The 26,541-nt window shown below is 42.9% G+C and overlaps 1 protein-coding gene across 1 annotated transcript in view; it reads left to right on the top strand.

Annotated features, from left to right (window-relative positions):
• zc3h18 (zinc finger CCCH-type containing 18) overlaps nt 1–26,541 on the top strand; it is a 250,964-nt gene that overhangs the window by 76,192 nt on the left and 148,231 nt on the right. The window contains exon 8 of the mRNA XM_084335339.1: nt 10,634–10,905. Within this exon, the coding sequence (XP_084191465.1) occupies nt 10,634–10,905 (272 nt within the window). The remainder of the gene's footprint in view (nt 1–10,633; nt 10,906–26,541) is intronic.

Raw genomic sequence — 26,541 nt, 5'->3', positions numbered from 1 at the left:
TGGGCAGTTGATGAACGCTATAGTCTGGTGGACAGGTCTCTATCATTATTGATGTAGCTGTGTCATTATTAAGCCATGTCTCCACTAAGCAGATGCTTGTTATTTTCTTTAATCAGATCATTAACTAAAAAGGTTTTATTATTCAGAGATCTGACATTTAGGAGCGCTAATTTTATTTGTTGGACTTCTACGTCATGAGAGGAGATCTGCTTTGGCTGGACCTTAACCCTTTCAGTGCCACGGACGACATATCTCGTTTTATTAGCCCCCCCACTGAGTGCCCACGACGACAAATATTGTTTTATTGTTTTATTAGCGATCTGAAATCATATTTCATCAACCGAGTCTCCCGTTGGTACACCAGCCCCTACAGGAGCTCAGAATGGAAAAAAGCGCCCCCTATCGTCTATCCCTGTGTAACTGCAGGTCAGTCGCTTAGACTTGCCAGCTGGCTCCTTGTGCTGGCAAGAAGTCTGATCAACATGGAAGTCATCGCGGGACGGGAATCAGCCTGGAATATATATTCACAGCAGCCAATAATCAATCAATAAGCGTGATCGATATTTGGAATGGCGATCAGGAATTGGAATAATCTTTTGAGAACATCTGATCTGAGGTAAGGAATCTATTTTACCAGTCTTGGGATAATCAGAGTTGTATTCGCTGAGATCTCAGCGTTTGCCCTATGTGTGATGTGTCTGTGTGTGCGCGATCGCTGATGAGGAAATAAGAGAATCGATTTTTCAGCTCGCGTCTATAGCGTGCATACATACACATATACCGTATTTTTCGGACTATAAGCCGCGGCTTTTTCCCCCATTTTTCAACCCTGCGGCTTATATAACGGTGCGGCTTATATGTGACTCAACGTGACCAAACCCGAAAATGTAAAAATCAAAATATTGCTTTTTTGACGGCATTGAAATGTTATTTATCTGTTCCCTTATTTGCTAAACTTAATACAACTTGTAAATTAGTTAATTCTTGTTATTTGTCCGACAGTATTGTGTCCCAATGCTAATTACATATGGTAATTAAACATTAAAACACCTGCAGCTTATAGTCCAGTGCGGCTTATATGTACACATCATTCAATTAACTGCTGCGGCTTATATTCAGGTGCGGCTTATAGTACGAAAAGTACGGTACTATCGATAATCTAGCGTTTATTTGAAAACTATTCATAAATAGGCCGAAAAATTACAACGTTTTTGTGTATTCTAGAATATTCCAGTAAATGTCTTATCATGGAATCTTTATATTTTCCTTGAAAACAAGGGCTTTTCAAAATGCTATAAAACGAAAATGAACCGATAAAAAAACAATCCGCTTCGACAATGTTGACTGCAAACGAGTCATTGATAAAGCGACGGGGCAGATTAGACACATAGCCATAATTTAAAACATAGATTAGGCGTTTTTAACGCTAACATTGAAGTGGATGGTGGCATTCAACGGGTAAATCAAGGTTAAGCAAGGGCTCTGAAAGTGTTAATAACTTTGAGGTTAACAGCACGTGTAGGCCTATTCGATGGTGTGTGTTTATAGCTTTTACCATGCTATTGACTAGTTAAGATTACCGGTATATTCTGAGTGATGGCTTGGCGTGACGTCTGTACTATCCATTTAATACCATTTTTGGTGTTAGCAGGGTGTTCATCTCCTCTAGTGCATGATGGGCTGATTTGATTAGCTCTTTCGGGGACATTTGATCAGATGAGTTGCTATGGTTGCCGGTGGCCCTGTGTGAGAAAGGGGTTGGAACTGAAATCCATCTATCTGAAAACTGTCTGCACAGTTCCAGAAAACATTAAAATTGACAATGAATCTCAGTCTGTGTACATGACAGGCAGATGCTAGCCATGAGTTGAAATTGAGGAGTCGATTGAAGCCTTCTTGTCCTCTGCGAAAGCATACAATTGGTCCACTGATGGATACATCTAGTTGTTCATTAGACGGATGAAATCCTCTTTCAGTGTCTCTGTGCCTGTTTTTTTTCGTAGGATGTCAAAAGATCCAAAGTGAATGATTTGTTCTGCTTGGTCCAATGATTGTTGGAAGTAGTCTGCTTGGTCCAATGATTGTTGGAAGTAGTTCTGACAGCTCCTTGATAGATGTGTTGTCTAGACATAGATTTTCAGTGTTTGCCATTTCCACATACCTTGTCGTGGAATCTCCAATCAAGATGTAGTCTGTTTTCTGTGTGAAGTTAGCATTCTTTCCCACAGTTATTGGGCCGTTTGTTTTAGCATTGGGGCTTCTTTTAGCATTAGGGCTAGTTTGTCGGCTCCCACGACAGTCCTGTGGCCTCGCCGTTAGCTCAGGCTGGGTAGCGTTAGCTGCTCCGCTAGCCGCTCCACTAGCTTCACTGTTAGCTTCGTACCTTTGTCGTCGGCTACCACAACAATCCTGTGGAGCTTCTCGGCGCAGAATAGTCTCTTCTCCGTTATCCTTGCTGTTAGCTCTGTACCTTACACTGTAGCACTCAACACTTTGATGAACATTGTTAATAACATTTCTTTTTTTTTTTTAATCTTTTTCCCCCTCCTTTTTCCGATTTTTCTCCCATCCCACTGTTAGTCATTATGCCAATTCCCAACCCACTTCCTGGTTGTTGCGCACCCCCCCCCTATTGTTGGTCCGAGAGGCCGGAGACTGTCACATGCTTTCCTCCGACGCATGTGCAGCCAGCCGGCAGCCAGCCTGGCAGCGCAGATTCTCACTGGGAGAGTGTAACGTGTGGAAGGTCGCACTACCTCTCTCCAGATCCTACCCTCGCTGTGCAGGCGCCCTGACCGAACTGTAGGGGTCACTGTCCACAACACCCAGGACCCACCCACGGCTTCCCTCCCCCTAACTCAGCCAAACGAGTTAGTATAGCGATCAGCCCAAGCCAAGGCAATGCTGACTCTCCGGGAGTCGAGACCGCAGCCACTTGCATTGGTGACAAGCACAATCTCCGCTACGCCACCTGACCGCCCTTGATGAACATTGTTGCTCAGCTGATAGAGTTGTGCCCTTCCTGATGACTTGTCCTACAGAACTTGTAAGTCGTTTTGGATAAAAGCGTTAGCTAAATTACTAAATGTAAATGTACCTTCGGTGTTGGCTACCATGACAATCCTGTGGCGCTTCTCGGCGCAGAATAGCACCTCCGCTAACCTCGCCGTTTGTTTTAGCATTATGGTTAGTTCGGTGGCTCCCACAGTCCTGTAGCCTCGCTGTTAGCCCTCCAGGTTGATCAGGCTGGGTAGGATTAGCTGTTCCGCTAGCCGTTCCTTTAGCACTGTTAGCTTCGTACCTTCGGTGTCCGCTACCATGATAATCCTGTGGCGCTTCTCAGCGCAGAATAGCCGCTCCGCTATCCTCGCCTATAGCGTTTTTTCTGCTAGTCTCGCCATTAGCTTCACTGGCTAGGTTGTTAGCTTCAGACGCTATAGGAATAAAGTGTTTCAAGTTTCTGGGTCTCTTTGCTTCGGGTGTTGATATGTGCGGTTCTGAGAAGATCAAAACTATTTCCTAGCGGAATTGGGGGGTGAGGTAACGCGAGATGTGTTGCTGGTTCGTTTATTCCTCTTGCTAGCCCCGATGGTAATCCACTGCTTTGGTTTAGCTCCTAGCTTGGGCCACGGGTCGTCTTCAGGTAACAGTGAGTTGCCGGTGGCTAGACTTGTCGCTAGAACCATTGAGTCTAGGAGTTGCTCATTGAATTTGGTACAGGGTAGAAACTTGACCCTCCAGCTCTACAATCTTCTTACTCATCTTAAGGCAGCCAGCACATTCCGGGGGAGAGTCAAGTGCCGGCATTTTTAGTGATGCTAAGCTAGGCTAATGATAGGTGATCTGCCGACTAAGAATGTAAATAATAGTTAAAAGTTCCAGGGAACCACCGTAAAAGTTAGACTAGTCTAGTGAGTCTGAAACTTTAAATGAGCATTACGTAGCATTAATGTAAGATCATTGAAGTAGCAATAAGCAGAGTGACACAGAGCAGCAATAGAAAGCAGCTTGCTTGGCAGAAGCGGAAGTAATATACAAAACTAAAATGTACAAAATGCAAAAATGAGGTAGAAGAGGTAGTGAAAATGTAAGACATATGGTGTAATGTTTAAGTGTTTAAAGTGAGTAACCCTCTGGGGTCGGCCCTCCTGTTTGCTCCCGCATGTGGTAGAACAAAGAGAGGATTCCTCAGAAATGCCCAAAGTGTTGTGCATGCCCAAAGTGTTGTGCAGCTACGTCACATACGCGCACATAGACGCACATGCACACACACACTCAGAGAGAGAGGGTGTGTGTGCTTTGGATAGGGTTTAGACTAGGGCTGGATGGTATGGTCTAAAATGTATATCACGGTATAATTTGAAGCATAGATGGTAACGGTATATATCACGATATATTAACTTATCTTAAAATGTCTATATACATGCTTCTGAAGGAGTTAAACACTGGTATGGTAGCTATTACTGTACTCTTGTATTACTAGGACATATTTCACATAGTACAGAGGTATTTTAAGAATATTTATTGCGCAAAACTGCAATAGAAAAATGCAAAACCTTCTCAAGTGTCTGCGGGCAGGTAACGCATATCTTGGACGCATATCGTGTTTTGACCATTTCTTTTAAGCCCTTTCTATCGACAGTTTGAAAAGGAACCATGTCCTTACACAAGTAAACAGTGACAGCGTTTATTATGTCTGTCCACCGCTGGCTTTTTTGTCATTGTTGAAACATAAATAATAATAAAAAATTTAATGATTCTGTTACATCGAACTAACGTTAGCTTTCTGAGGCTACATCAACAGTTAACATTACTTAAGATTTTAGCGCAACGTGGGCATTCCAGAATGGCGAGGATGCAAAGCATGTTAGACCATTGGATCCGTTGCAGAGTTTACATTACACATAGTAACTGCGCGACTCGCAAGAGAAGTTGTCACACAGCTGTGTGCAATGCAGGGCTGAAGAGCTCGTTTGCTTCTAGAATTGAAGGTCCGCTCTGTTCCGTGTCTTTATGAAATGACAATTGCACGTTGACTTGACACGCCCACTATGCAAAGCCTCTGTGCTCCTAAATAATTTTTCCAGTTCGCACATATCTATTTTTGGGGGCAAATGCGAGTGAAATAGTCACACTGTAGAGCCCTGTCTCAGCAAGCTAACGTTAGCTCCACTACTAGCAGCCCCCTCCCTCCACACTGTGGTTACGGCATTGCTACTTTAGAGTTGCTCTACCGGTCACAAGGTATAGTCAAAATCCATACCGTAGCGCAAATTTATACCGTATACCGTCCACCCCTAGTTTAGACCCCCGCAGAGACTTGTCAGACTGTCGCTACCCCCCTGCAGCTTGTAGCACTGGACAGATTTCTAAACAAGTTGGACGTTTTATTTATTTGATCACTGTAGGCTCATGACAGCAACATTAGTGACTTGGTTGAAACGTGATTCCGGAGTGATACCTAAATGCATTCCTTTTCATTCAGAGAGAGGGAGAGTGTGTGTGTGAGCAGCTCATGTGAGCTGCAGTGTTTCTCGCCTCTCCTTTGGAAACTAGCGATAACAACAATAACACTTATGATACGAGATAGCTGCATTAACAGAGGAGAATAAAGAAATGCTTATAATGGGCCAGCTACTCACTTTTGGGAGAAGGGCAGATATGACAGCTGGAAATAAATCCATTTCAAGGAAGCGACAACGGGGCTGGACTTCACCAGCGTTCTCTCTCTCTCTCTCTCTCTCTCTCTCTCGCTCTCTCTGCCAACAAAGTACTGTGTCCATGTCTGTTGTCTTGAGTATATCTTGTGACAGCTGTCACCTCTGCCCGTCTCCCAAAGTTGAAAAAAGAATTCAAATATAACCCTAACTAACCTTACTGTCATGCACTTGTCCTAAGCACTCAACACTTTGATGAACATTGTTACTCAGCTGATAGAGTTGTGCCCTTCCTGATGACTTGTCGTACAGAACTTGTAAGTCGCTTTGGATAAAAGCGTCAGCTAAATGTAAATGAACAACTGGCCCATAATAAACATGTCTTTCTCCGGTTCTGTTAACCACTTAAGCATCGGTCAAAATGGGGCTAGTTTCTTTTTTTTTTGACAATTGCAATGCATACCCAAAGTAATTAGCAATTTATTAATAATTTATACGTATAGCACATGCATGAGTCTGGTCTCTTTTGAAAGGTAACATTTTTTTTTATTTTTTTTTATTTTTTTTTTGTATTTTTTTGAAAGGTAACATTCTGAAGTTTCTTACACAATAAAGAAAAATCACTTTGAGTGCTAATGAAATAGAGTAACAGAGGTTTGTTTTTAAGTTCCAGCTAAGATGTAGGAGCTGGAAATCATAACAGTTCCATAGCCTGAAGTCTTATGTAGTACAGGTCCAAAGTTTATAACAATCTCACGGAAAATTAGTATTCCACAAAGTTTTTGTAATGTGTGTACCGGCGTTAATTCGGCATGATTATCCAAAATGGCTGCCGGCTGCCATTCCTTTACGAGGCTCTATTCAAAACAAAGGACTTCGCCGGCTTATTCTACCCCTTTCTCATTGCAATCAGCCCCCACATGGGATATCCCTGGCTCCAGAATTTAATTGGCTACTAAGGCTGTCCCCGAAGCCTGTTTTTGGGATTCGAACTTCGTCAGGGTTTTTCGAACGGACGTAAAAAAAATGTATACTTAACTTTTTATATATATATATTTTTATATCCTCAAACTAAATCCTCAATTTGAATAAAGTGATTAATCTGATTAAATTATCTTTTTATTTTTATTAAATCAACTTTCCAGCCCCAGACGCAGCCCAGGGAGAAGCCCCAGCCCAACTAAATCAATTAAATCAACTTTCTTTAATGAATATAACTCATCAGAGGGGCGGCTAAGTGGCGCAGTGGGCAAGGCGCTCGCCACTAATGCAGGAAATGCTGGGTTCGAGCCCAGCTCTCGGCATTGCTACCAGCTTGGCTGGTCGTTTATACTAATACAATTGGCAGTATTAGGGGGTGGAAAGTTGGTGGGTGGGGATCGGACGTTGTGGACAGCGACTCCTACAGGTCTGTTGGTGCGCCTGCGCAGTAGAATCAGGAAGCAACGGGGGCGGCGTGTCCCTCCCACGCAGACCCCCGCCGCTGAGAGATCGCGCTGTGCAGGTGAAAAGATGCGACGGCTGCCTCCTCGAGTACCGGAGGGGACGCGTCTATGCTTTTACCAACGCGTTCGTGTTTCCGGGTTCCCGTTTTGCGCTCTGATTGGCCAGGTCGGCAAGTGCGCCAATCGTGGGACGGCAAGTTCTGCGCCTATTTCCGGGTCGAACAGCCTGCAAACTACCTAACGCCTAGTTTATCACTGGTTAAGCTTAGGCGACTCTTTCGCAGTTGGTTATGGTTAGAGTTTGGAATCAGGGCAGGCGTTCTATCGCCATGCTCTAAGACAAACTCTAACCTTAACCAACTTCGAAAGAGCGCCTAAGCTTAACCAGTGTAGAAACTTGCTGTCTCACGATTGGGTGTACATGTCACATGACCTGGCCAATCAGAGATGCGGAAACACGAACGTGTTGGTAAAAGCAATCAGGCGGAGGGGACACGTGATGCAAGGCTTCGTCCACATTGCAGCCGGCCTATGGGAGGCATGGCCTAACAGCGTTCGAGACAGGGGAGGGTAGAATTGGACGATACGAAATTGGGATGGGAGAAAAATAGAAAATGGGAGAAAAAGTAGATAAGAAAAAAAAGAATATAACTCATCAGTTTTTTTTAATACTATAATATTAGTGTAGCCTAATCTTTATCTGCAACTGTGAAGAAAAACCCCATTGGTTTAAACAGAATGAATAGAAAAAAAATAGCGTTTTCTTTTATAAAAAATTTAAAATCCAAATGTTGATTTAGAATTAGAATGCCAACGTAACAAACAAAGGTTCGAATGTTCGAACGTTTGGGCTCAGCCCTATTAGCTACAAAGGTGTATAGCGGCACGGTGGTGTAGTGGTTAACACTGTCGCCTCACAGCAAGAAGGTCCAGGGTTCGATTCCCGCTTGGGGACCAGGTTTCCATGATGCCAGTTACCCAGGTGGGGTATCTCCCAGGCCTTTCTGTGTGGAGTTTGCATGTTCTCCCCGTGCTCGCAAGGGTTCCCCCCCCCCGATAAGATAAACCCAATGGAACAACATGCACAACAATAGATCGCTAACGCTGTGGCGTCTTTGACGAAGACGGACAGGAGCACTTGGATTGGTCCCCTGTCTGCTCCCGGCTGCCCTTGGGGGGGAAGGACGACGGGATGGGTTAATCGCAGATACGAATTGCATGCATGCTGCTCTGAGCAGGTCCTAAATTATATTTATAATCATCTTCGCCATCAAAGGTGACTGGTCCGTTCAGGACCATTCACAACCGGATGTGGTCACTTGTCCGAATGGCTTGTTAAATGACGCTCGTCGGATGTTCCCCCGAGACTGAAGGCTTGCAATAGGTCGAGAGTGGTGTTGATCGAACGGCGGGAAGTTTAACTTTCCAACACTGTATTGAATGATCGGGAGAAACGCAGCCCGGAGCCGGCAGACGTAAAGTGCCGCGACGTCCACCGATGTTTAAGAGGTTAATGTGGCATAATCGCATAATCATGTATTGCTGTTGGTAGATTTAATCGTAGTCCAATTTCGTGATACACGATTGTTGAACAAACTTGCCATTTTCTTTGTTATTCTGGACACATTTAAGTAAAGTGAATCATAAAATCTTGTCCATCTCTTTTTCGTGGTTTGTGTCATCGACTCCAACAAAGATGATTATCTGGTGCATCTTTCTCCTTGTAGTCACACACAGCCTCCGGGACAAATTCACCTGTAGTATTATGTGAGATGTCTAGATCGGGGATAAGGTCTCCTTCATCCAAATCGGATTCGCTCTCCGGCTCGTCACTGTCTTAATTGAGATAGTCCAAAATGGCCAGGTTCAGCTCCAACTCCATAGTGAAGTTTGTGGACGACACAGTGGTGGTGGGCCTGATCTCTAATAATGACTAGAAGGCCTACCGAGAGGAGGTTGATGACCTGGCACTCTGGTGCCAGGATAACAGCCTACTCCTGAACATTGGTAAGACCAAGGAGCTGATCGTGGATTTTAGGAGAATACAGCAGGGGACACGCATGCCACTGTGGATTAATGGGGCTATCGTGGACACGGTGAGCAGTTTTAAGTACCTGGGAGTCCACATCACAGAGGACCTGACATGGACAACACACACAGACACTGTTTAAAAAAAGGCGAAGCAGCGCCTCTACCACCTGAGACAACTCAGGAAATTTAGACTATCAAGGAAGATACTCCAGTCCTTCTACTCGGGGGCTGTAGAGAGCATCCTGACTTGGAACTGCACTGCCCAGGACAGGAAAGCTCTACAGAGAGTAGTGTGCTCAATAGAGCATACTACGCCACGGGTACTACCACTTATACAACAAGAGGTGCAAATCCAGAGCCTGCACAATAATAAAGGACCCCCACCACCCCAACAATAGCCTGTTCAAGCTGCTGTGGTCAGGCAAGCGCCTCTGCATACATGCAGCAAGAACAGAGAGACTCAGACTCAGCTTCTTCCCCAAGGCCATCAGAACACTGAACACTGATCTCTCCACACAAGCACACATGAACACACACACACACACACACACACACACACACACACACACACACACACACACACACACACACACACACACACACACCACACATCCTTCACTCTCACACACACCACACATCCTTCACTCTCCCACACAAGCACACTACAGGTCACTAAGAAAAAGCAAAGGTCACTTTAAAAAACATGAATGTATGTTTGTATAGTTAGTATAATATAGTTACATATAGCATAACTATATTGTATAGTAGTGTATATATTACTCATTACCTTTTAATTCGTAAGCTTAGCATTGTATAGTATTTTATCTTAGTACCTTTTATCATGTCTATCTATTATCTATTTTATTCTATTATTTATTGTATATATTTTTTTGCACAATCAAGGCGGGCATGGCCACCTTCATTTCACTACATGTCTCGTGTATGTATGTGACTAATAAATCTCTTGAATCTTGACAATAAATTGGCCCAACTCACGTCTGTCCTCTTCGCTGTGAACACAGAATTTGCCAATTCGATTAAGAGCTGCTGCCAATATTGATGCCATGTTCTCCATGGCTTTTCTCCCAAAATAGAGCCCCTGTCACAATGTTTATGGAGATCAACAAGTGTAGTCACCGAAACTGCAGACCGAAACTACTTAGCCACTCCCCTCGGACAATTGTCGTTTTTTCACATAGAGTGGGGGAGACCTATGTTGGTGGTTCTCTGTACCATACCACAGCTACAGATAATGGTGGCAGGGTAATGTGCCTCACGTGGCCTATAGCAGGGACTGGAGCAATCAAGCTTAAGCCTCGACTGAGGGATCTTCCACACATCAGTCCGGGTGACTACCAAGTTGATGACGGCGTCCCGACTTCCTTGCGTTCCTTGTCACACTGCTTGAGCATTTCTCTAGTGATTTCTCCCTGGCTCCCAGTGTATCAACTGGTGTATCTCGGTGTAAAGATATAAAGCCACCTTATTTGTAATTTACAGGAGCGAGAAAGGGAGCGTGACCCACGAGAGCGCAACCGGGATCGTGATCGAGAGAGAGACCACCGCGAGAGGGAACGCAGGCAGAGGGAACGGGAGAGGGAACGAGAGAGGGAGCGAGAGAAGGAGAGGATGCGCAGGAAGGAGGAGTGGGAGAGGGACCGTATGAAGCGTGATGAAAAGGAGAGGCCGAGGATGCGACCTCCCAGGGAACCCAGGGAGAAGAAAGATGAGGACAAACTCAAACCTCGCTCCCCCACCAACTTGCCACCCAAGTAAGTCCTCCATTTGATTCAATGTATAGAGCGATAGTTACAATACGTCACCTAAGTGAGTCTTCCATTTGACTATACAGAGTGATCATTGCAATATGTCCTGCCAATTTTTGTCTGTGGAAGGTAAGTTTGTATACACTACTTTTGGACACTCTGGTAGGTTTGATGCTTTATCACACTTTCCACTACAGTGTCTTGCAAAAGGTTGTTTGACTGAAATATTGGTGTTCAATTTGATGCTGAATATATGTTGGGGATAATTATCTCTGTGTCTAAAGTAAGTGCCAGACACAATTAATGCATTACCAAAGTCTTCGTAAAGAGCAGTCGCTTCACACAGCAGCTATCTTGATAACAAGGACTAATAAGTCTAGCAAGACCTGACCCCTATCTCTTTGAATGGGAAGTCAGCCGTATCCAAGAATCTTAATGCGTATACGTTTTTCTTCCATATTTGAAGTCGCTGGTAAATTACTGACAACACTGAATGGTTAAAAAAAGGACAATTTTGTGATAGAAAAATGCCTTTTTTCTACTTGGACTAGCTTCCATGCATGTGGAATCCAATGGTTTTCATCCTTAGTTACCATGGCAACCACTCACTGCATGATTCCCACCTTTTTGGCAGAGATGGTTATTAGTGTAAAACATTCACAATTCACATTTCACCTCAAAATGTAGTAATTTATAACAAAATCACATTTTATTATTTTCCTCTGGACATTGTAGCAAGTAGTTTCGTTGTTGCCGTGTTCTTTAGTGTTGCGGCTTTCCCCATTCAAAATAACCACAGTGCTATGTGTCCTCATTATATAGGCCGTGTCTGGTATAACATCTCCATGTGCAAAAGATGTCATTTTAAAAGCCTATTCTGTATCATAGCCTTGTAAACCAATTAGAACACAGTATTAGTGGAATACAGCTTGTGTCATTGGTGTCGGGGCTGTTATAATATGTTACTGGAATTCTGTTAATGCCGATATTGATATCAAACAATACTTGTACTGAAGAGGTCGTTTGTGGATTGACTGGAAAATTCTCTAGATGTTCAATTCACAAGGTGTGGGGAAAACCCAGACACAACCAGAGCTAAAATAGTAGTATTAACTAAGGCTACGTTTAGACGGAGAGAGTCTGAACAGAAACCGCAAAAGTCGTCTTGCGGTCTCACTTTTAATTTTGCGTTTAGACTAGCGTTTTAGGATGGAATTCTCCGTGCAGACGAGGCTGTACCGACTCGAGACGACTGAGCCCCGCTGTCACACGATTGGCGCATATGTCACATGACGTGCTGTGAAGACCCGCCCTACTCTGCCTCTGATTCGCAGACTGTGGGTGGGGAATGTGATTGGACCAAAGCAGAGTCACTCACAGACAGTGGGTCCAGTCACGCCGTGGGACAGATTCTTGTGTATTAAAAGTACTGCCAATGTAGCCTTCAGGTGATCGCCATGGATAGAATCAGACATGCTTTGTTTACGCTTCTAGGCTACTGGCGCATGCCTGTGATGTAAGCAGTACGCGCGACGAGAGCCTTGACAACCCTTTCGTCATCGTTTTATGCGGTTTGACAGTTTAGATGATAGCGCAAAGGTTTATCGTTTCTAGGAATTCCACCCTGGAAGGTAGTCTCACTTTTTTGCGGTTTCACTCCGTAAAAACTGCGTTTCCGTATAAACGAAAGGCACATCTGAAAAAATATTTTTGCGGATTCACCTGCTAGCGTTTCCGTCTAAACGGGGCCTAAGGTACCAACTTCCAAGTAGGTAGGCCTGCTACAATATGGCATGACAGACGGACAATATAGACAGACAGACGGACGCAGATATATAGATATTATAAAGGTATCAAATTACGATTTTGACCACTAGTTGATGAAATTGGCGCTATAGTGCACAGTAAAAGGAAAGGTGTCCCAGAAGAATAGTGTATCACGTGTTCTTCCAGCATGAGGTCATACTGTACATGCACAACACGAGCAAGGGGGTGACATAGAGCACAAAAAGAGTGCACTCGAAGGTACCCATGTGCTTTAATTTGATTGGTTTATATGATCTGCCTCGAGGTGTTATACTATGAAATTTAGCTGTACCCATGTTGCCTGTAAAAGTTGCTTGTGTGTTGGTTGTGTTGCAAAATGTCGGGAATATTCAAAGGTGGAAACCTTCCATGAGAAAATATGGTAATTAACACATTGGGTGCCATGCATTTATTATGCCCATCTTTACCACCCTCTGCCAGCACTGTAACTGTAACTGAGGGGTACAATTCCCTGACTGTATTAATCAAGTATTAGTATCATTAAACTACTACCGTCTATGTACATTACTGGCCAATACCGTACAAAGGTATATGATGAAAACTTCTCCACAATAACCCGGTTTCCACACAAATACTCGTTTAGAATATTTATTACATCAAATAGTATTACATTACATTACTTAGTTGCGCTTATAAGGCAAAGAATGTGCGTAGGCAAGTCAATACTGAATATTAAGAATTAGATCTATTGTACTCTGGGAAGGGGGGGTGTACTACCGGTTGTAAGCCAGCAGAGGGAGGCAATGCTCTATGAAAGTCAATGGGTCCACGGAGGCGATCTTACTCCCTGGAGCAGCGGAGAAAGGCAGCCTCTGTACTCTCAATGTGCGCGCCGCGCAGATGAAGTCGTGGAGTCTCTGCTTCGACAGAGACGGGCTCGAGTGATGTCCCCACGGGCATGTAGATCCCACAGCAGTGGGTGTAGACGGTTCTCTGATCCAGCAGCTTGGTGAAGAATGAAGAATAATAATCATGCCCGGTGGCTCTGCAATCACCGGGGTAAATCCTCCGGTTGGTCCGTGGTTCACAGTTGAACTTGACGTTACTATCCTTATTAGCACGCGGCAATAAGTGCTCTATGTAGACGCACAATTACCCACTTCACGTGGTCTTTGACTCGTAATGAAGGCTTTTACTAGTAAGGAGCGAACGATACGTTAAACAAACGTAGTAGGATAACACGACTCTATTTGAGGCAATACGAGCCCTGCTGTACCGCACGTTGCGTAGTGGGTAAGGCTTTACTTGGTAACTGAACCAGACTGAACTGAAGGCGAACTGAAAAGGAAGTTCTGTCTTCGCTGGTCATATTTATACGTACGGTGGACAAATAGTGCCGCTCTGCTTTCGGTAGCCGTATTCCTACGCGGAGCTGGGGCTAGTCAAGGCATGTCGTGTCGGCAGCTTTCAAGTCAGCTCTAGGGGGTAAGTCACTGGCGCCTAGGGGATCGCTTCCAATAGGAGAACGAATATTATGGTCTGTCCTGTACCAGGTAAAGGGATATTCCGTGTATATGTACAAAGAATATACAAGGGATATCAAACGATATACAAATATTATACATGGGATCTCAGGCAATAAATATATATATTCGGTTTAATCTGACCCTTTGTAACAGTAACCCTATGGAGTGGCTCGCCTTCTTTGCAGGGCTATAACTTTTAAAATATTATAGCTATACCGACATTACTATGGCCCATTCAACATCGGGTATCTATCGTTCAGGATGTGGGAACGTTATATTTTTCCATTCATACATTGTCGTGTTAGTACCGTCGAGAATATAAGTGTTTTTAGACTGTATAGCAGTAATTCCTAGAATTCGCGCTATAGGCCCCGACCCGTATTATACATTATCGATTGGTGTTTCGTCCCTATACACGCTATATAAAAAATTTCAACTGCATATGATCGCTATTAGAGTTGTTCCGATACCGATACCAGTATCGGAAATGCCGCCGATACTGCCTAAAATGCTGGTATCGGTATCGGCGAGTACACGTAAATTCTAGCCTCCGATCCCATGATGTAATTTATCTCCTGCTGAGTCCTGCGGAGAGTGAGGATTATAAAATGAACATGTTTTAAAGTGTGATGCTGTGTCATTTTAACAGCAGATACACTTTCTTAAATTCCATTGTCCCCGACAGTGCGGTGTGACGGGGAGCTCGGACGGGAATCGGGATGTGTTTGGCTGGTGTTATGATAGCATTAGCTGGAAAGATAGCTAGTTGGAACAACATCCGCTTTAACGTTACATCAAATCAGATGATCGCCTGTCCTTTCTCCAGGACCTAACACTGTCCGTGACCGTCTATCAACAATAATGCACCCACTGTGAATTGTATTTAAGTTAAGTAGCTACGGACTAGCGTTAGCTGACTATTACTAACGTTATCAAATGTCAATGCGGGAAGACGAGCTAGGTCAGTTAGCTTAGCTTGATAACGTTACCGTGTCTAAAGTTGGTGCTACTCATAATCCAGCAATAATGGCTGCAGACCTGCAAGCAAAGTACAGCAAGTGCCAAAGGATAAGAGTCTGAGGCGGAGTTTCAAAAGAGAATGTTCAAAATTCCATCAACATGTTCAGAAATGCATCAAAAATCACAACATGAACGTTCTATCTGCCACTAGCTTACAGACTGAATAGGGTATATCTGCAGAGCCACTGAGTAGCGAGTGCAACACCGTTTAATGTCCGTGTGGATCATTGGAGTAGGGTATATCTGCAGTGCTGCAGCCCATACTCATTGATTAATGATACTAATACAAATCTATACAATCACCTGTTGTTGAATAAATACCATACGTTCTAGTTATTACTAAAAAACAGTATAACAGTATCTAAAAAAAAAGAAAAAAGAAAGTATAATTTATATATATTTTTTTTAATTTTTTTTTATCCACTGGTATCGGATACATATCGGTATCGGCCGATACCCAAAGCTTAGGTATCGGAATCGGATCGGAAAGGGAAAAATGGTATCGGAACATCTCTAATCGCTATTAGAGTTGTTCCGATACCGATACCAGTATCGGAAATGCCTCCGATATTGCCTAAAATGCTGGTATCGGTATCGGCGAGTACGCCGAAAGTCTAGCCTCCGATCCCATATGACGTAATTTATCAACAACACGTGCGGTCTGCTGAGAGCGAGCATTATAAAACAAACGTGTTTTTAATCGACTGTGAATTAAAGTGTCAATGCCATTTGTCATTTTAACAGCAGATACTTTCTTAATTGACATCGTCCCGGCAGAGCGGGGCTTGCTGGTGTTATTAGCATTAGCTGAAGCGCTAGCTGACAAGCTAGTTTTATCTTTAACGTTACCTTGGCTAAAGTTGGGGCTATTCATAATCCAGCAATAATGGCTGCAGACTTGCAAGCAAAGTACAGCAAGTTGGCAAATGAGTATTCCAAGGTAAATCACGTTTTCACTAGTAAGTTACTGGCAGTAACGTTACATTGTCTTTCCATCTAACGTTAGCTCACGCTAATGTGGCTAACCTAAAGTGTCGTCGCTGATCGACCTCTCGCACGCAATTAATGACATGTTGCGACAGCCATACCGGTGACAATGTTTAGCTTTTAGTGCCAAAGGATAAGAGTCTGAGGCGGAGTCTCAAAAGAGAATGTTGAATATTTATTTTGCATCGAAAATCACAACATACATGTTACTACTAGCCAGAGCCTCTGCAGACTGGATAGCAAGTGCAACAGCGTCCGTGCGGAAACAATGTCCCAACAACCTTTCCGTGGGTGAACTCATTGAGCATAGTTAATGATACTAATACTAATCTATACAATCACCTGTTGTTGAATAAATACCATTACTTAGTTTCTAGTTATTACTAAAAAACAGTATATATAAAACAGTATCCGTAGGTGTAAAAAAAAATTATAATAGTTTTATAATTTATATAATATACTTTTATTTAATTTTTTTTAATGTATGCACTGGTATCGGTTCAGTATCGGTATCGGCCGATACCCAAAGCTTAGGTATCTGAATCGAATCGGGAAGGAAAAAATTGTATCGGAACATCTCTAATCGCTATACATTATGCTCCATCATGCGTGAAGGAAAGGGGCAGGGGGGGGTCGTTTATGATTCCTTGATTGTCCGTAACGGCTTTCTTTAGTAAGACACCATATGTTGATCGGACATATTGCAATGAAATACATGGACAATCGAGCTGGAAATAACGTTAGGTTCCTCTTACCTGTGCCCGATGAGACTGGAGGAAAAAGATTCCAATTATTTGACGTCGATCTGCTAGATCCATTTTCCGTTTGTATGCCACAATAAACGGCGAAAGCATATTGATTTTTGCGTCTCGAAAACGACCCCATGCACTCGAGTGTGTATATTGATCCACGTAACAACATATCTCTGGCGGAGCTTTTTCCCCGATGCACAGAGCCCCACTTCCGGTTTATAGTGGAGTGTAACTCGCCCGAAATCCACCAGGCGGCGGTATTGAGGCGTTGCAATATCAGATAGGGTCCAGCTGGCTCCCGTAGGCTTCCTGGATGAATTATGAATGCAAATGGCGAATAAAAGAAATAACGATCATAAAAACGAGTTTACTTGTTGTTGGCACTCAACGCATGGCGGCCAATATTAATACTTTGAATGCCCAGCAGGGGGCGCTCATTTAGTGCTTGAATGCCCACATCCACTCCAATGTTAACGTTAATATCGCCTAATCTATGTTTTAAATTATGGCTTTGTGTCTAATCTGCCCGTCGCATTATCAATGACCTATTTCCAGTCAACATTGTCGAAGCAGATTGTTTTTTCATCGGTTAATTTCCGTTTCATAGCGTTTAGAAAACCCCTCGTTTTCACAGAGAAAAAAGAGGATTCCATGATAATCGCCCCGTACTGTAATATTCTAGAACGTTGTCATTTGTCGGCCTATTTATGAATCGTTTTCAAATAAACGCTAGATTATCGATAGTATATGTGTGCGTGTGCACGCTGGTGCCGCGCGCTGAAAAATCGATTATCTCAGTTCCTGATCGCTCTTAGAGTCAAACAGCCATATCACATAATCACATAAAAGCTTATATCTCCGTGAAAACGGGTCTGATTATCCTAAGACTGGTAACATAGATTCCTTACCTGAGATCAGATGGTATCCAAATGGATTATTCCAATTCCTGATCGCCATTCGAAAAAATCAATCCTTTTATTGATCCCACGCGTATACTGTAAAAACACATAATCCCTGCTGCTCTGAGGGTCCAGAGTGAAGCTGATCGACGCCGGTTGCATGAGTGAGAAGTAAAATGTGGAGTCCGGGTTTTTTTTTCTCATTCATTTTCATTGAGTCCAATCCAAAAGGGTGAATTACCATCTGGGAGACGATAGGGGGTGCTTTTTTCACATCTGAGCGCCTGGGGTGGCTGATTTTCCAACGGTAGACTCGGTTGATGAAATATGAATTCAGATCGCTAATAAAAAGAAAAAAGAAAAAGAAAAGAATATTCTCGTGATGGGCATTCAACCCGCGGGGGTAAACCCGAGAAAACTCGGGTTGGGCAATCAAAGTGTTAATGTGTTAATGGGAATATATGGGAATGAACAGGAATAAAATGGAAATATAGGTGTTATTTGCACAAGCTGTATTTCAGATTCAGACAACTTTATTGATCCCGCGTGGGGCAATTCATATTTGTAGCTTCACAGGTAACAAGTAACAAAAACAACAAACAACAAAACAAAACATCTCAATGACAGCACGGCAACAACAACATTCCATGTAATACACAATCCAGTAAAAGTTAAAGTAAAAACAGACAACTACCGGTAAGTGTTTAAAAGTCTGATAGCCGAGGGGCCAAAATATTTGGCGTAACTGTTGGTCCTACTTGGTGGAACGTCATAACGGCGGCCAGAAGGCAACAGTGAAAACCGCTGAGACAGAGTGTGGAGAGGTTGATTTGTGATGCTCATCCCCTTCTTGACCACCTGGTCCGTCCAGAGATAACATGGGTCTCTCTGTTTTACTCCAATTATTTTGGAGCACACTTTCACAATATACTGTAGGCTGTTCCTATCTTTAATAGATAGGCCACTGAACCAGCAGATAAAAGAAAAAGTTAAGAGGCTTTCAATAAAAGAACTATAAAAAGTGCTCAGGATCTTCGCACTAACATTAAAAGAGTTCAGCTTTCTCAGTAGGTAGATCCTGTCCTGACCTTTTTTGACAATGGACTCTGTATTTAAGTTGAACTTCAATTTACAGTCAAACACAGTTCCCAGGTATTTGTACGATTCAACAATCTGGACGTCCTCGTCATGAATTACACTGGCTTGATGATCGGAGTTGTGTCTGAAGTCAATTATCATGTCCTTAGTCTTAGGCTACGTTTAGACGGAGAGAGTCTGAACAGAAACCGCAAAAGTCGTCTTGCGGTCTCACTTTTAATTTTGCGTTTAGACTAGCGTTTTGTGGTGGAATTCTCCGTGCAGACGAGGCTGTAACAACTCGAGACAACGGAGCCCCGCTGTCACACGATTGGCGCATATGTCACATGACGTGCTGTGAAGACCCGCCCTACTCTGCCTCTGATTCGCAGAGTGTGGGTGGGGAATGTGATTGGACCAAAGCAGAGTCACTCACAGACAGTGGGTCCAGTCATAATAGTTGTGATAGCCGCGGGACAGATTCTTGTGTATTTAAAAGTACTGCCAATGTAGCCTTCAGGTGATCGCCATGGATAGAATCAGACATGCTTTGTTTACGCTTCTAGGCTACTGGCGCATGCCTGTGATGTAAGCAGTAGGCGCGACGAGAGCCTTGACGACCCTTTCTTCATCGTTTTATGCGGTTTGACAGTTTAGATGAGAGCGCAAAGGTTTACCGTTTCTAGGAATTCCACTCTGGAACGCCGTTTACGTATAAACGAAAGGCACATCTGAAAAAATATTTTTGCGGATTCACCTGCTAGCGTTTCCGTCTAAACCGGGCCTTAGAGACATTGCGGCCCAAGTAATTCTCATCACACCATTTTACAAAGTCGTGAATTACAGGTCCATGATCAGTCTCGGAGCGCTGCAGTAGCTAGCTTAGTGATTTGCCATGTCATATGCAGATAGAAACATAAACCTTTTACCAGATCATAATTGCAAATACAATAGCAGATATAATTGCAAACCCTTCTAATAGAAATAAAATAAATCAACAATTTAGTTATCAGTTTAGCTGTAACAACTTGCTGTAACTTAGCCTTTTGCACAGCCAGACCTCTCTCCACGCTATGTTAGTATTCCTGCCAGCCCAGGAGATAACTTTTTTTGATCCACTTTTTCTCCTTATTTTCTATTTTTCTTCCCATCCCAATTTCGTATCGCCAATTCTCCCCTTCAATTCTCCCCTCCCCTGTCTTGAACGTTGCTAGACTATGCCTCCCACTGGTCGGCTGTAGTGAGGATAGAAGCCTTGCATCACGTGTCCCCTCCGGGACACGAGGAGGCAGCCTGTCGCATCTTTTCACCAGACAGCGCGGACTCTCAGTGGCGGAGTAATGCGTGGCAGGCTCACGCTGCCCCCGATACTTCCTGTCTCTGCTGTACAGGCGTCACCCAACGGACCTGTAGGAGTCGCTGTCCACAACGTCCAATCCCCACCCATCGACTTTCCACACGCTACCTCTGCCAATTGAGATAGTATGACGACTGGCCCAAGCCGCAGGCAATGCTGACTCGGGGAGTCGAGACCGGAGTCTTGCATTGGTGACGAGCGCAATCTCCGCTACGCCACCCAGCCGTCCCCCCAGGAGATAACTTGAGTGTAAAGTAGTAACATTGCTACCGCTAACTGTATGACTGGGAGACCGCAGCGTATCGAAAACGGTTTGGACATTTGCTGCTATGGTCCAGCAAAAGCAAACAAGAGTCTCTCTGCTCACATGCTTTTCTAGTGTAACCAGTGAAATGACGTTAGGTCCGAGTAAGAGGTCCGAAAAGGAGGGCGGAAAAGATGATGGTACTTGATGATTATACTAATGTTTACTCGCACACTGTGCCTGTAAATTATGTTTCCTGTTCTTGCGCATCTATTTTTAGCTGCAAATCCAAGCAAAATGCTTACTGCGTCAAGCCCTGAGAGTAGTGCGTGAGGATGATGACACTCGGGTCCCGTCATGTGTTTATTTAATTAGATTAAGTGGACTTTGAATGCAACCTTTAGGCAGAGGAAGAGAGGACGTTTACCACCGATAGTCCAGACTAAAGTCTGTGTATGTACACATGTCCTCACATTCCGTTTGTTCTTCCTCGCATTCTATTTGGGCTTCTTTGCTTGTGTGTGTGTGTATTTGTTTTGTGTGTCATGTGGGTTTTTGGATGCGTGGGTGATTTTGTAATGCCGTCTAGCTTAGTGATAGTCTAGATGGAAACAGGTCCACCTGCATGGTCTGGATTTTTTTTCGTCACCTGTTTTTTCTTAATCCTTGAAGTGTCTATTTTAAGATTTTAACACGTAATAGGTTGAAATAATGTCCCATGGGGTTCATTTTTAACCCTTTATTACACCTATCCTGAACGAAAAAAACAGCATAACTTTTGAAGTTAACAACTCCTCATCTTAATTTGAGGAGACAAATTAAAACATTTCCCCAAACAATATTGACCCAAGGAATTCAGTAATAATTTTATTTTTAAGATTCAAACACATCTTGATTCTATTTCAGGCCAAGAAAAAGATGAAAATGTTTAGATCACATCTCTATTTTCCCACTTTACTCAAATGTAGTCCATCAGATGAGATCAATTTCAGGTTTGGAAATACAATGTTAATAAAGATTGTATCATGCTGTTATGATTTTAGATTTTGTTTAAACAAGGCCAAAAGTGGAAGACTAATGTGAAAAGACTAATTCGTCCCACATAGACAAATTTACACATTTTCCTATACAATTTGAAACCCAGTGAACTATGTTTTGTTAGGGTTCAAATTACAGTACATCTTCTCTGTTGGCACAACATTAAAACCTAAACTACTAATCATCATCATCAAAGAGATCATCAAAGTCTATCTCTCCAATCTCCATCCTCATCACACTCGTACTCTCCATCCTCCTCATCCACTTTATGTTTTGCATAATCTGCCTCCTTATTAAGAGCTTCTTGCTCTTCTGACTCCGCTTTCTGGGCCAGTACCTCAATAAGAGAAGGAGGGAGGATGGGTCCAATCGTCCAGACAGGCTCTAACACCCCCTCATCCATCATCTTCTCCCAGCCCATATCCTGATCATAGGGTTTGGGCATCTCAAATATTGGCTGGTCTGCTCTTTTGTAGCAGGCAACTCTGAAGTTGACTCGCTGTACATGTGGGATGAGACAGACCTTGGGAGGAGGCAGGCGTTCAAGGTCTACTTTGAATTTTGCATCCAGGACTTTATCAAGACCCACCATTTTCTGCAGCATCTTGGCCCGCACAGCATCAACTGACTTCATCCGACCATGGCCATACATAATGCAAGTGAAGGACTCCATCTCCTGTTGGAGCTCATCTGTCACCAGCCATAATGCACCAAGCTGACTGAAAGCCTTCTGGAACCTAGGGTTCTTCTGCAATTTCTTCAAGGGATTCACCTTTCCCTTGCCTTTGAAGGCGCTGGTACAGTCTTCCCCAGAAAATACATAGTATCCCAGCAGAGTGCTGCAGTACTCAGAGCCCAGAGACTCAGCCAGTTCAGAAACATTTATCAGCTTGCGATGCATGCCAGTGCCGTGGTCGAGGTATATGGAGAGGTTGATCCTGCTGGCATGGTAGAGGAGGATCATCAGTATATAGAGGTTGGTCATGTTGACATGGTAGAGGAGGATCATCAGTATATAGAGAGGTTGGTCATGCTGACATGGTAGAGGAGGATCACCAGTATATAGAGGTTGATCATGCTGACATGGTAGAGGAGGATCATCAGTATATGGAGAGGTTGGTCATGCTGGTAGAGGAGGATCACCAGTATATAGAGGTTGGTCATGCTGGTAGGAGGATCACCAGTATATAGAGAGGTTAGTCATGCTGGTAGAGGAGGATCATCAGTATATTGAGAGGTTGGTCATGCTGGTAGAGGCGGATCATCAGTATATAGAGGTTGGTCATGCTGACATGGTAGAGGAGGATCATCAGTATATGGAGAGGTTGGTCATGCTGGTAGAGGAGGATCATCAGTATATAGAGAGGTTGGTCATGCTGACATGGTAGATGAGGATCATCAGTATATAGAGGTTGGTCATGCTGACATGGTAGATGAGGATCATCAGTATCTGGAGAGGTTGGTCATGCTGGTAGGAGAATCATCAGTATATGAGAGGTTGGTCATGCTGGTAGAGGAGGATCATCAGTATATATAGAGGTTGGTCATGCTGACATGGTAGATGAGGATCATCAGTATATAGACGTTTGTCATGCTGACATGGTAGAGGAGGATCATCAGTATATAGAGAGGTTGGTCATGCTAGTAGAGGAGGATCATCAGTATATAGAGGTTGGTCATGCTGGTAGAGGAGGATCACCAGCATATATAGAGGTTGGTCATGCTGACATGGTAGAGGAGGATCATCAGTATATAGAGAGGTTGGTCATGCTGGTAGAGGAGGATCATCAGTATATAGAGGTTGGTCATGCTGGTAGAGGAGGATCACCAGCATATATAGAGGTTGGTCATGCTGACATGGTAGAGGAGGATCATCAGTATATAGAGGTTGGTCATGCTGACATGGTAGAGGATGATCATCGGTATATAGAGAGGTTGGTCATGCTGGTAGAGGAGGATCATCAGTATAGAGAGGTTGGTCATGCTGACATGGTAGAGGAGGATCATCAGTATATAGAGGTTGGTCATGCTGACATGGTAGAGGAGGATCATCAGTATATAGAGAGATTGGTCATGCTGACATGGTAGAGGAGGATCATCAGTATATAGAGAGGTTGGTCATGCTGACATGGTAGAGGAGGATCACCAGTATATGGGGAGGTTGGTAATGCTGACATGGTAGAGGAGGATCATCAGTATATGGAGAGGTTGGTCATGCTGACATGGTAGAGGAGGATCATCAGTATATGGAGAGGTTGGTCATGCTGGTAGAGGAGGATCATCAGTATAGAGGTTGGTCATGCTGACATGATCATCAGTATATGGAGAGGTTGGTCATGCTAACATGCAGGGAACAAAATAAACGTTTTGACTTACCAGCCATTCGGCTGGTAGATTTGAAAAACTACCAGCCAGGCAGATTTCTTTACCAGCCAAAAATTATAAATAGCTTTTTAGTATATCGCCATGTGTTATTATTACTATATAATACTCTCGTATGCTATTTTCAATTAATATCATAAACAACATAAGGAATATTAGCATAATTTTGAGTGGACTGAAGGAATGAGTCAGCGTTAATAGTTTTAAATGCAAATAATTTATTGAAACATAGAAGTGGGGTCGGGACACATATATGTTATGATTATTTATTATTAGCTTTAAAGCAACCTACAATTTTTTTTTTTTTTTTTTTTTTTTTTTAACTTAATTTTTTTAGCGTTTATTGCTTTTCTGGTCAAGCATGACCGACAGAAACAGGTTGAAAAATTGGATGTAGAGCAGGGGAAGACATTCTGAGAAATGACGGCGGGTCCGGGAATCGAACTCGTGTCCCCCAGATCCGTGACGAGCACGGTTTTCCCCGACGCAGAAATAGCGCAGAGATATGCGGTGAGCTACGGGAGCTCCCCACGTACAACTCTTAAAAGTATGTGCATTGCAGTTTGTTGGGTATCACTCTGGAATGGTCTGGATGCGAATATAAAATTAAGCAAAAATATCAATAAATTTAAAGGTAGCTATAAACAAGCACTTATGGACACATATAAGAGAGAGGAGCTTGAGCAGTAATGTGACTGCCTATTATTTTTTCTTATTTGGATATATAAAAAACTTTATTTAATTTTTTATTATTTATTATTTTTATTTTTATTAAATTATAATGTCAAATATTGTAAGGAAGGGCCAGGGCTTGATAAGTTGTTTTACTTCCCCCTGTTCCTTCTCGAACACTTATTGTATGGAAATAGTCTTTTACTATTTACCTTTTTTGATTTTTAAACTTGTTTTATGTTTCTATGTTCGAGACAAATAAAAAATAAAATAAAATTAGTTGAAAATGGGGGACCCTGATGTAAACAAGACGAAAGTCTTTCTCTGGTCTGCATCCCCTTAACACTTTGAGCGCCACGCCTGGTTTTCCTTTTTACCGGCTGAATGCCACCATCGGCGCCAATGTTAACGTTAATATCGCCTAATCTATGTTTTAAATTATGGCTATGTGTCTAATCTGCCCATCGCATTATCAAAGACTATTTTCCAGTCAGTGCTGTCAAGGCAGATTGTTTTTTTATCGCATCGTTTCCGTTTCAGAGCAGTTAGAAAATCCCCCGTTTTGATATAAAAAACAGCTCATTCTCGAGCATTCTATGAAAATCGTCTTTTAGTGGAATATTCCACAACGTTGATATTCGTCTGCCTTTTTATGAATCGTTTTCAAATAAACGCTAGATGATCAATATTATACGTGCACGCAAGCACATTACGGCCGCGCACGGATAATCGCTCCGTTGATTTCCTCACAGAGTTTTACAGTGAAACCGAAAGAAGACATTTCACAAAACAGCTTATAACTTCATCAAACTTACTCTGATTATCCTAACACTGATAACATAGAGTCCTTACCTGACATCAGATGGTATCCAACTGGTATATTCCAATTCCTGATCACCATTCTAAAAAATCGATACGTGTATGGATCCAACGTGATACTGTAGATCTCTATGATCAGCGGGGATCTGAGGTTCCAGAATGAACTGTGGTAACCCCGGCTGGATCACTGAACTGGAAAATGTGGAGTACCGGATTTTTTTCCCCATTCATTTTCATTGAGTCCATTCCAAAATCACTTATGTCATCTGGGAGACGACAGGGGGCGCTTTTTTCCACAGTGAGGACCGGCGCCGCTCGGCTATACTCGGGTAGGCTCGGGTAATGCAATAATTTTTCAGATCGCTAAAAAAAATAAATAAAAAATCTGAGAAATCACCTATAAAAAAAAACAGAGAAATCTTGTGAGTGGCACGGAAAGTGTTAACAATTGTATGTATTGAGCTGTACTGTACTGTACCCATTCTGCAATCTGTTAATAAACGTTTCAATCAATCAATCACACACTGTTTCAACTCACCACCCCTGCATCATATTGTAGTCTAGTCTGTCTTCAAACTTCCACTCCTCTTGAAACTTTTTTATATTTGAATATCAACATTATCTGTCCATCCTCAGTAATCCTCAGTTTACTATAATATACTCCTGACTGACTTCATTGTCTTTCCAAACGCACGCACACACAGAGAAAGGGAGAGTGCCCCCCCCCATTTCAGGGGCGTCATTTTGGTATGGCAAGGTATGGCACTTTTTATTTTATTTTTATTTTTTTATGAACGAGGCTTCGAACTATTTGGTACAGCCCTAGCATGTTTTGATATTGTCAATTATCTAACTTTTACTAGGTGACTTTTACTGTGACTAACTAAATATGCCAAAAAAAAAAGGGAAAATGGACATACAGACGTTTTTTAATCAGAGGGCAGCAGAGTCAAGTCAAGTCAAGAGTTTTAATTGTCACGGCATACAAGTATACAATGAAATGCGGGTGGTCTTGCCCGCGACGATGTGCAATACAGTGGTACAACATATAATAGAATCCAATAAAAAAACAACATTGTGCAATAAACAGGTAACAGGTAAC

Source organism: Notolepis coatsorum, assembly GCF_963971535.1.
Source record: "Notolepis coatsorum genome assembly, chromosome: 18".
Taxonomy (NCBI): Eukaryota; Metazoa; Chordata; class Actinopteri; order Aulopiformes; family Paralepididae; genus Notolepis; species Notolepis coatsorum.
The sequence above is the reverse complement of the archived record's forward strand: the minus strand, read 5'-3'. Positions and strand labels throughout refer to the sequence as shown.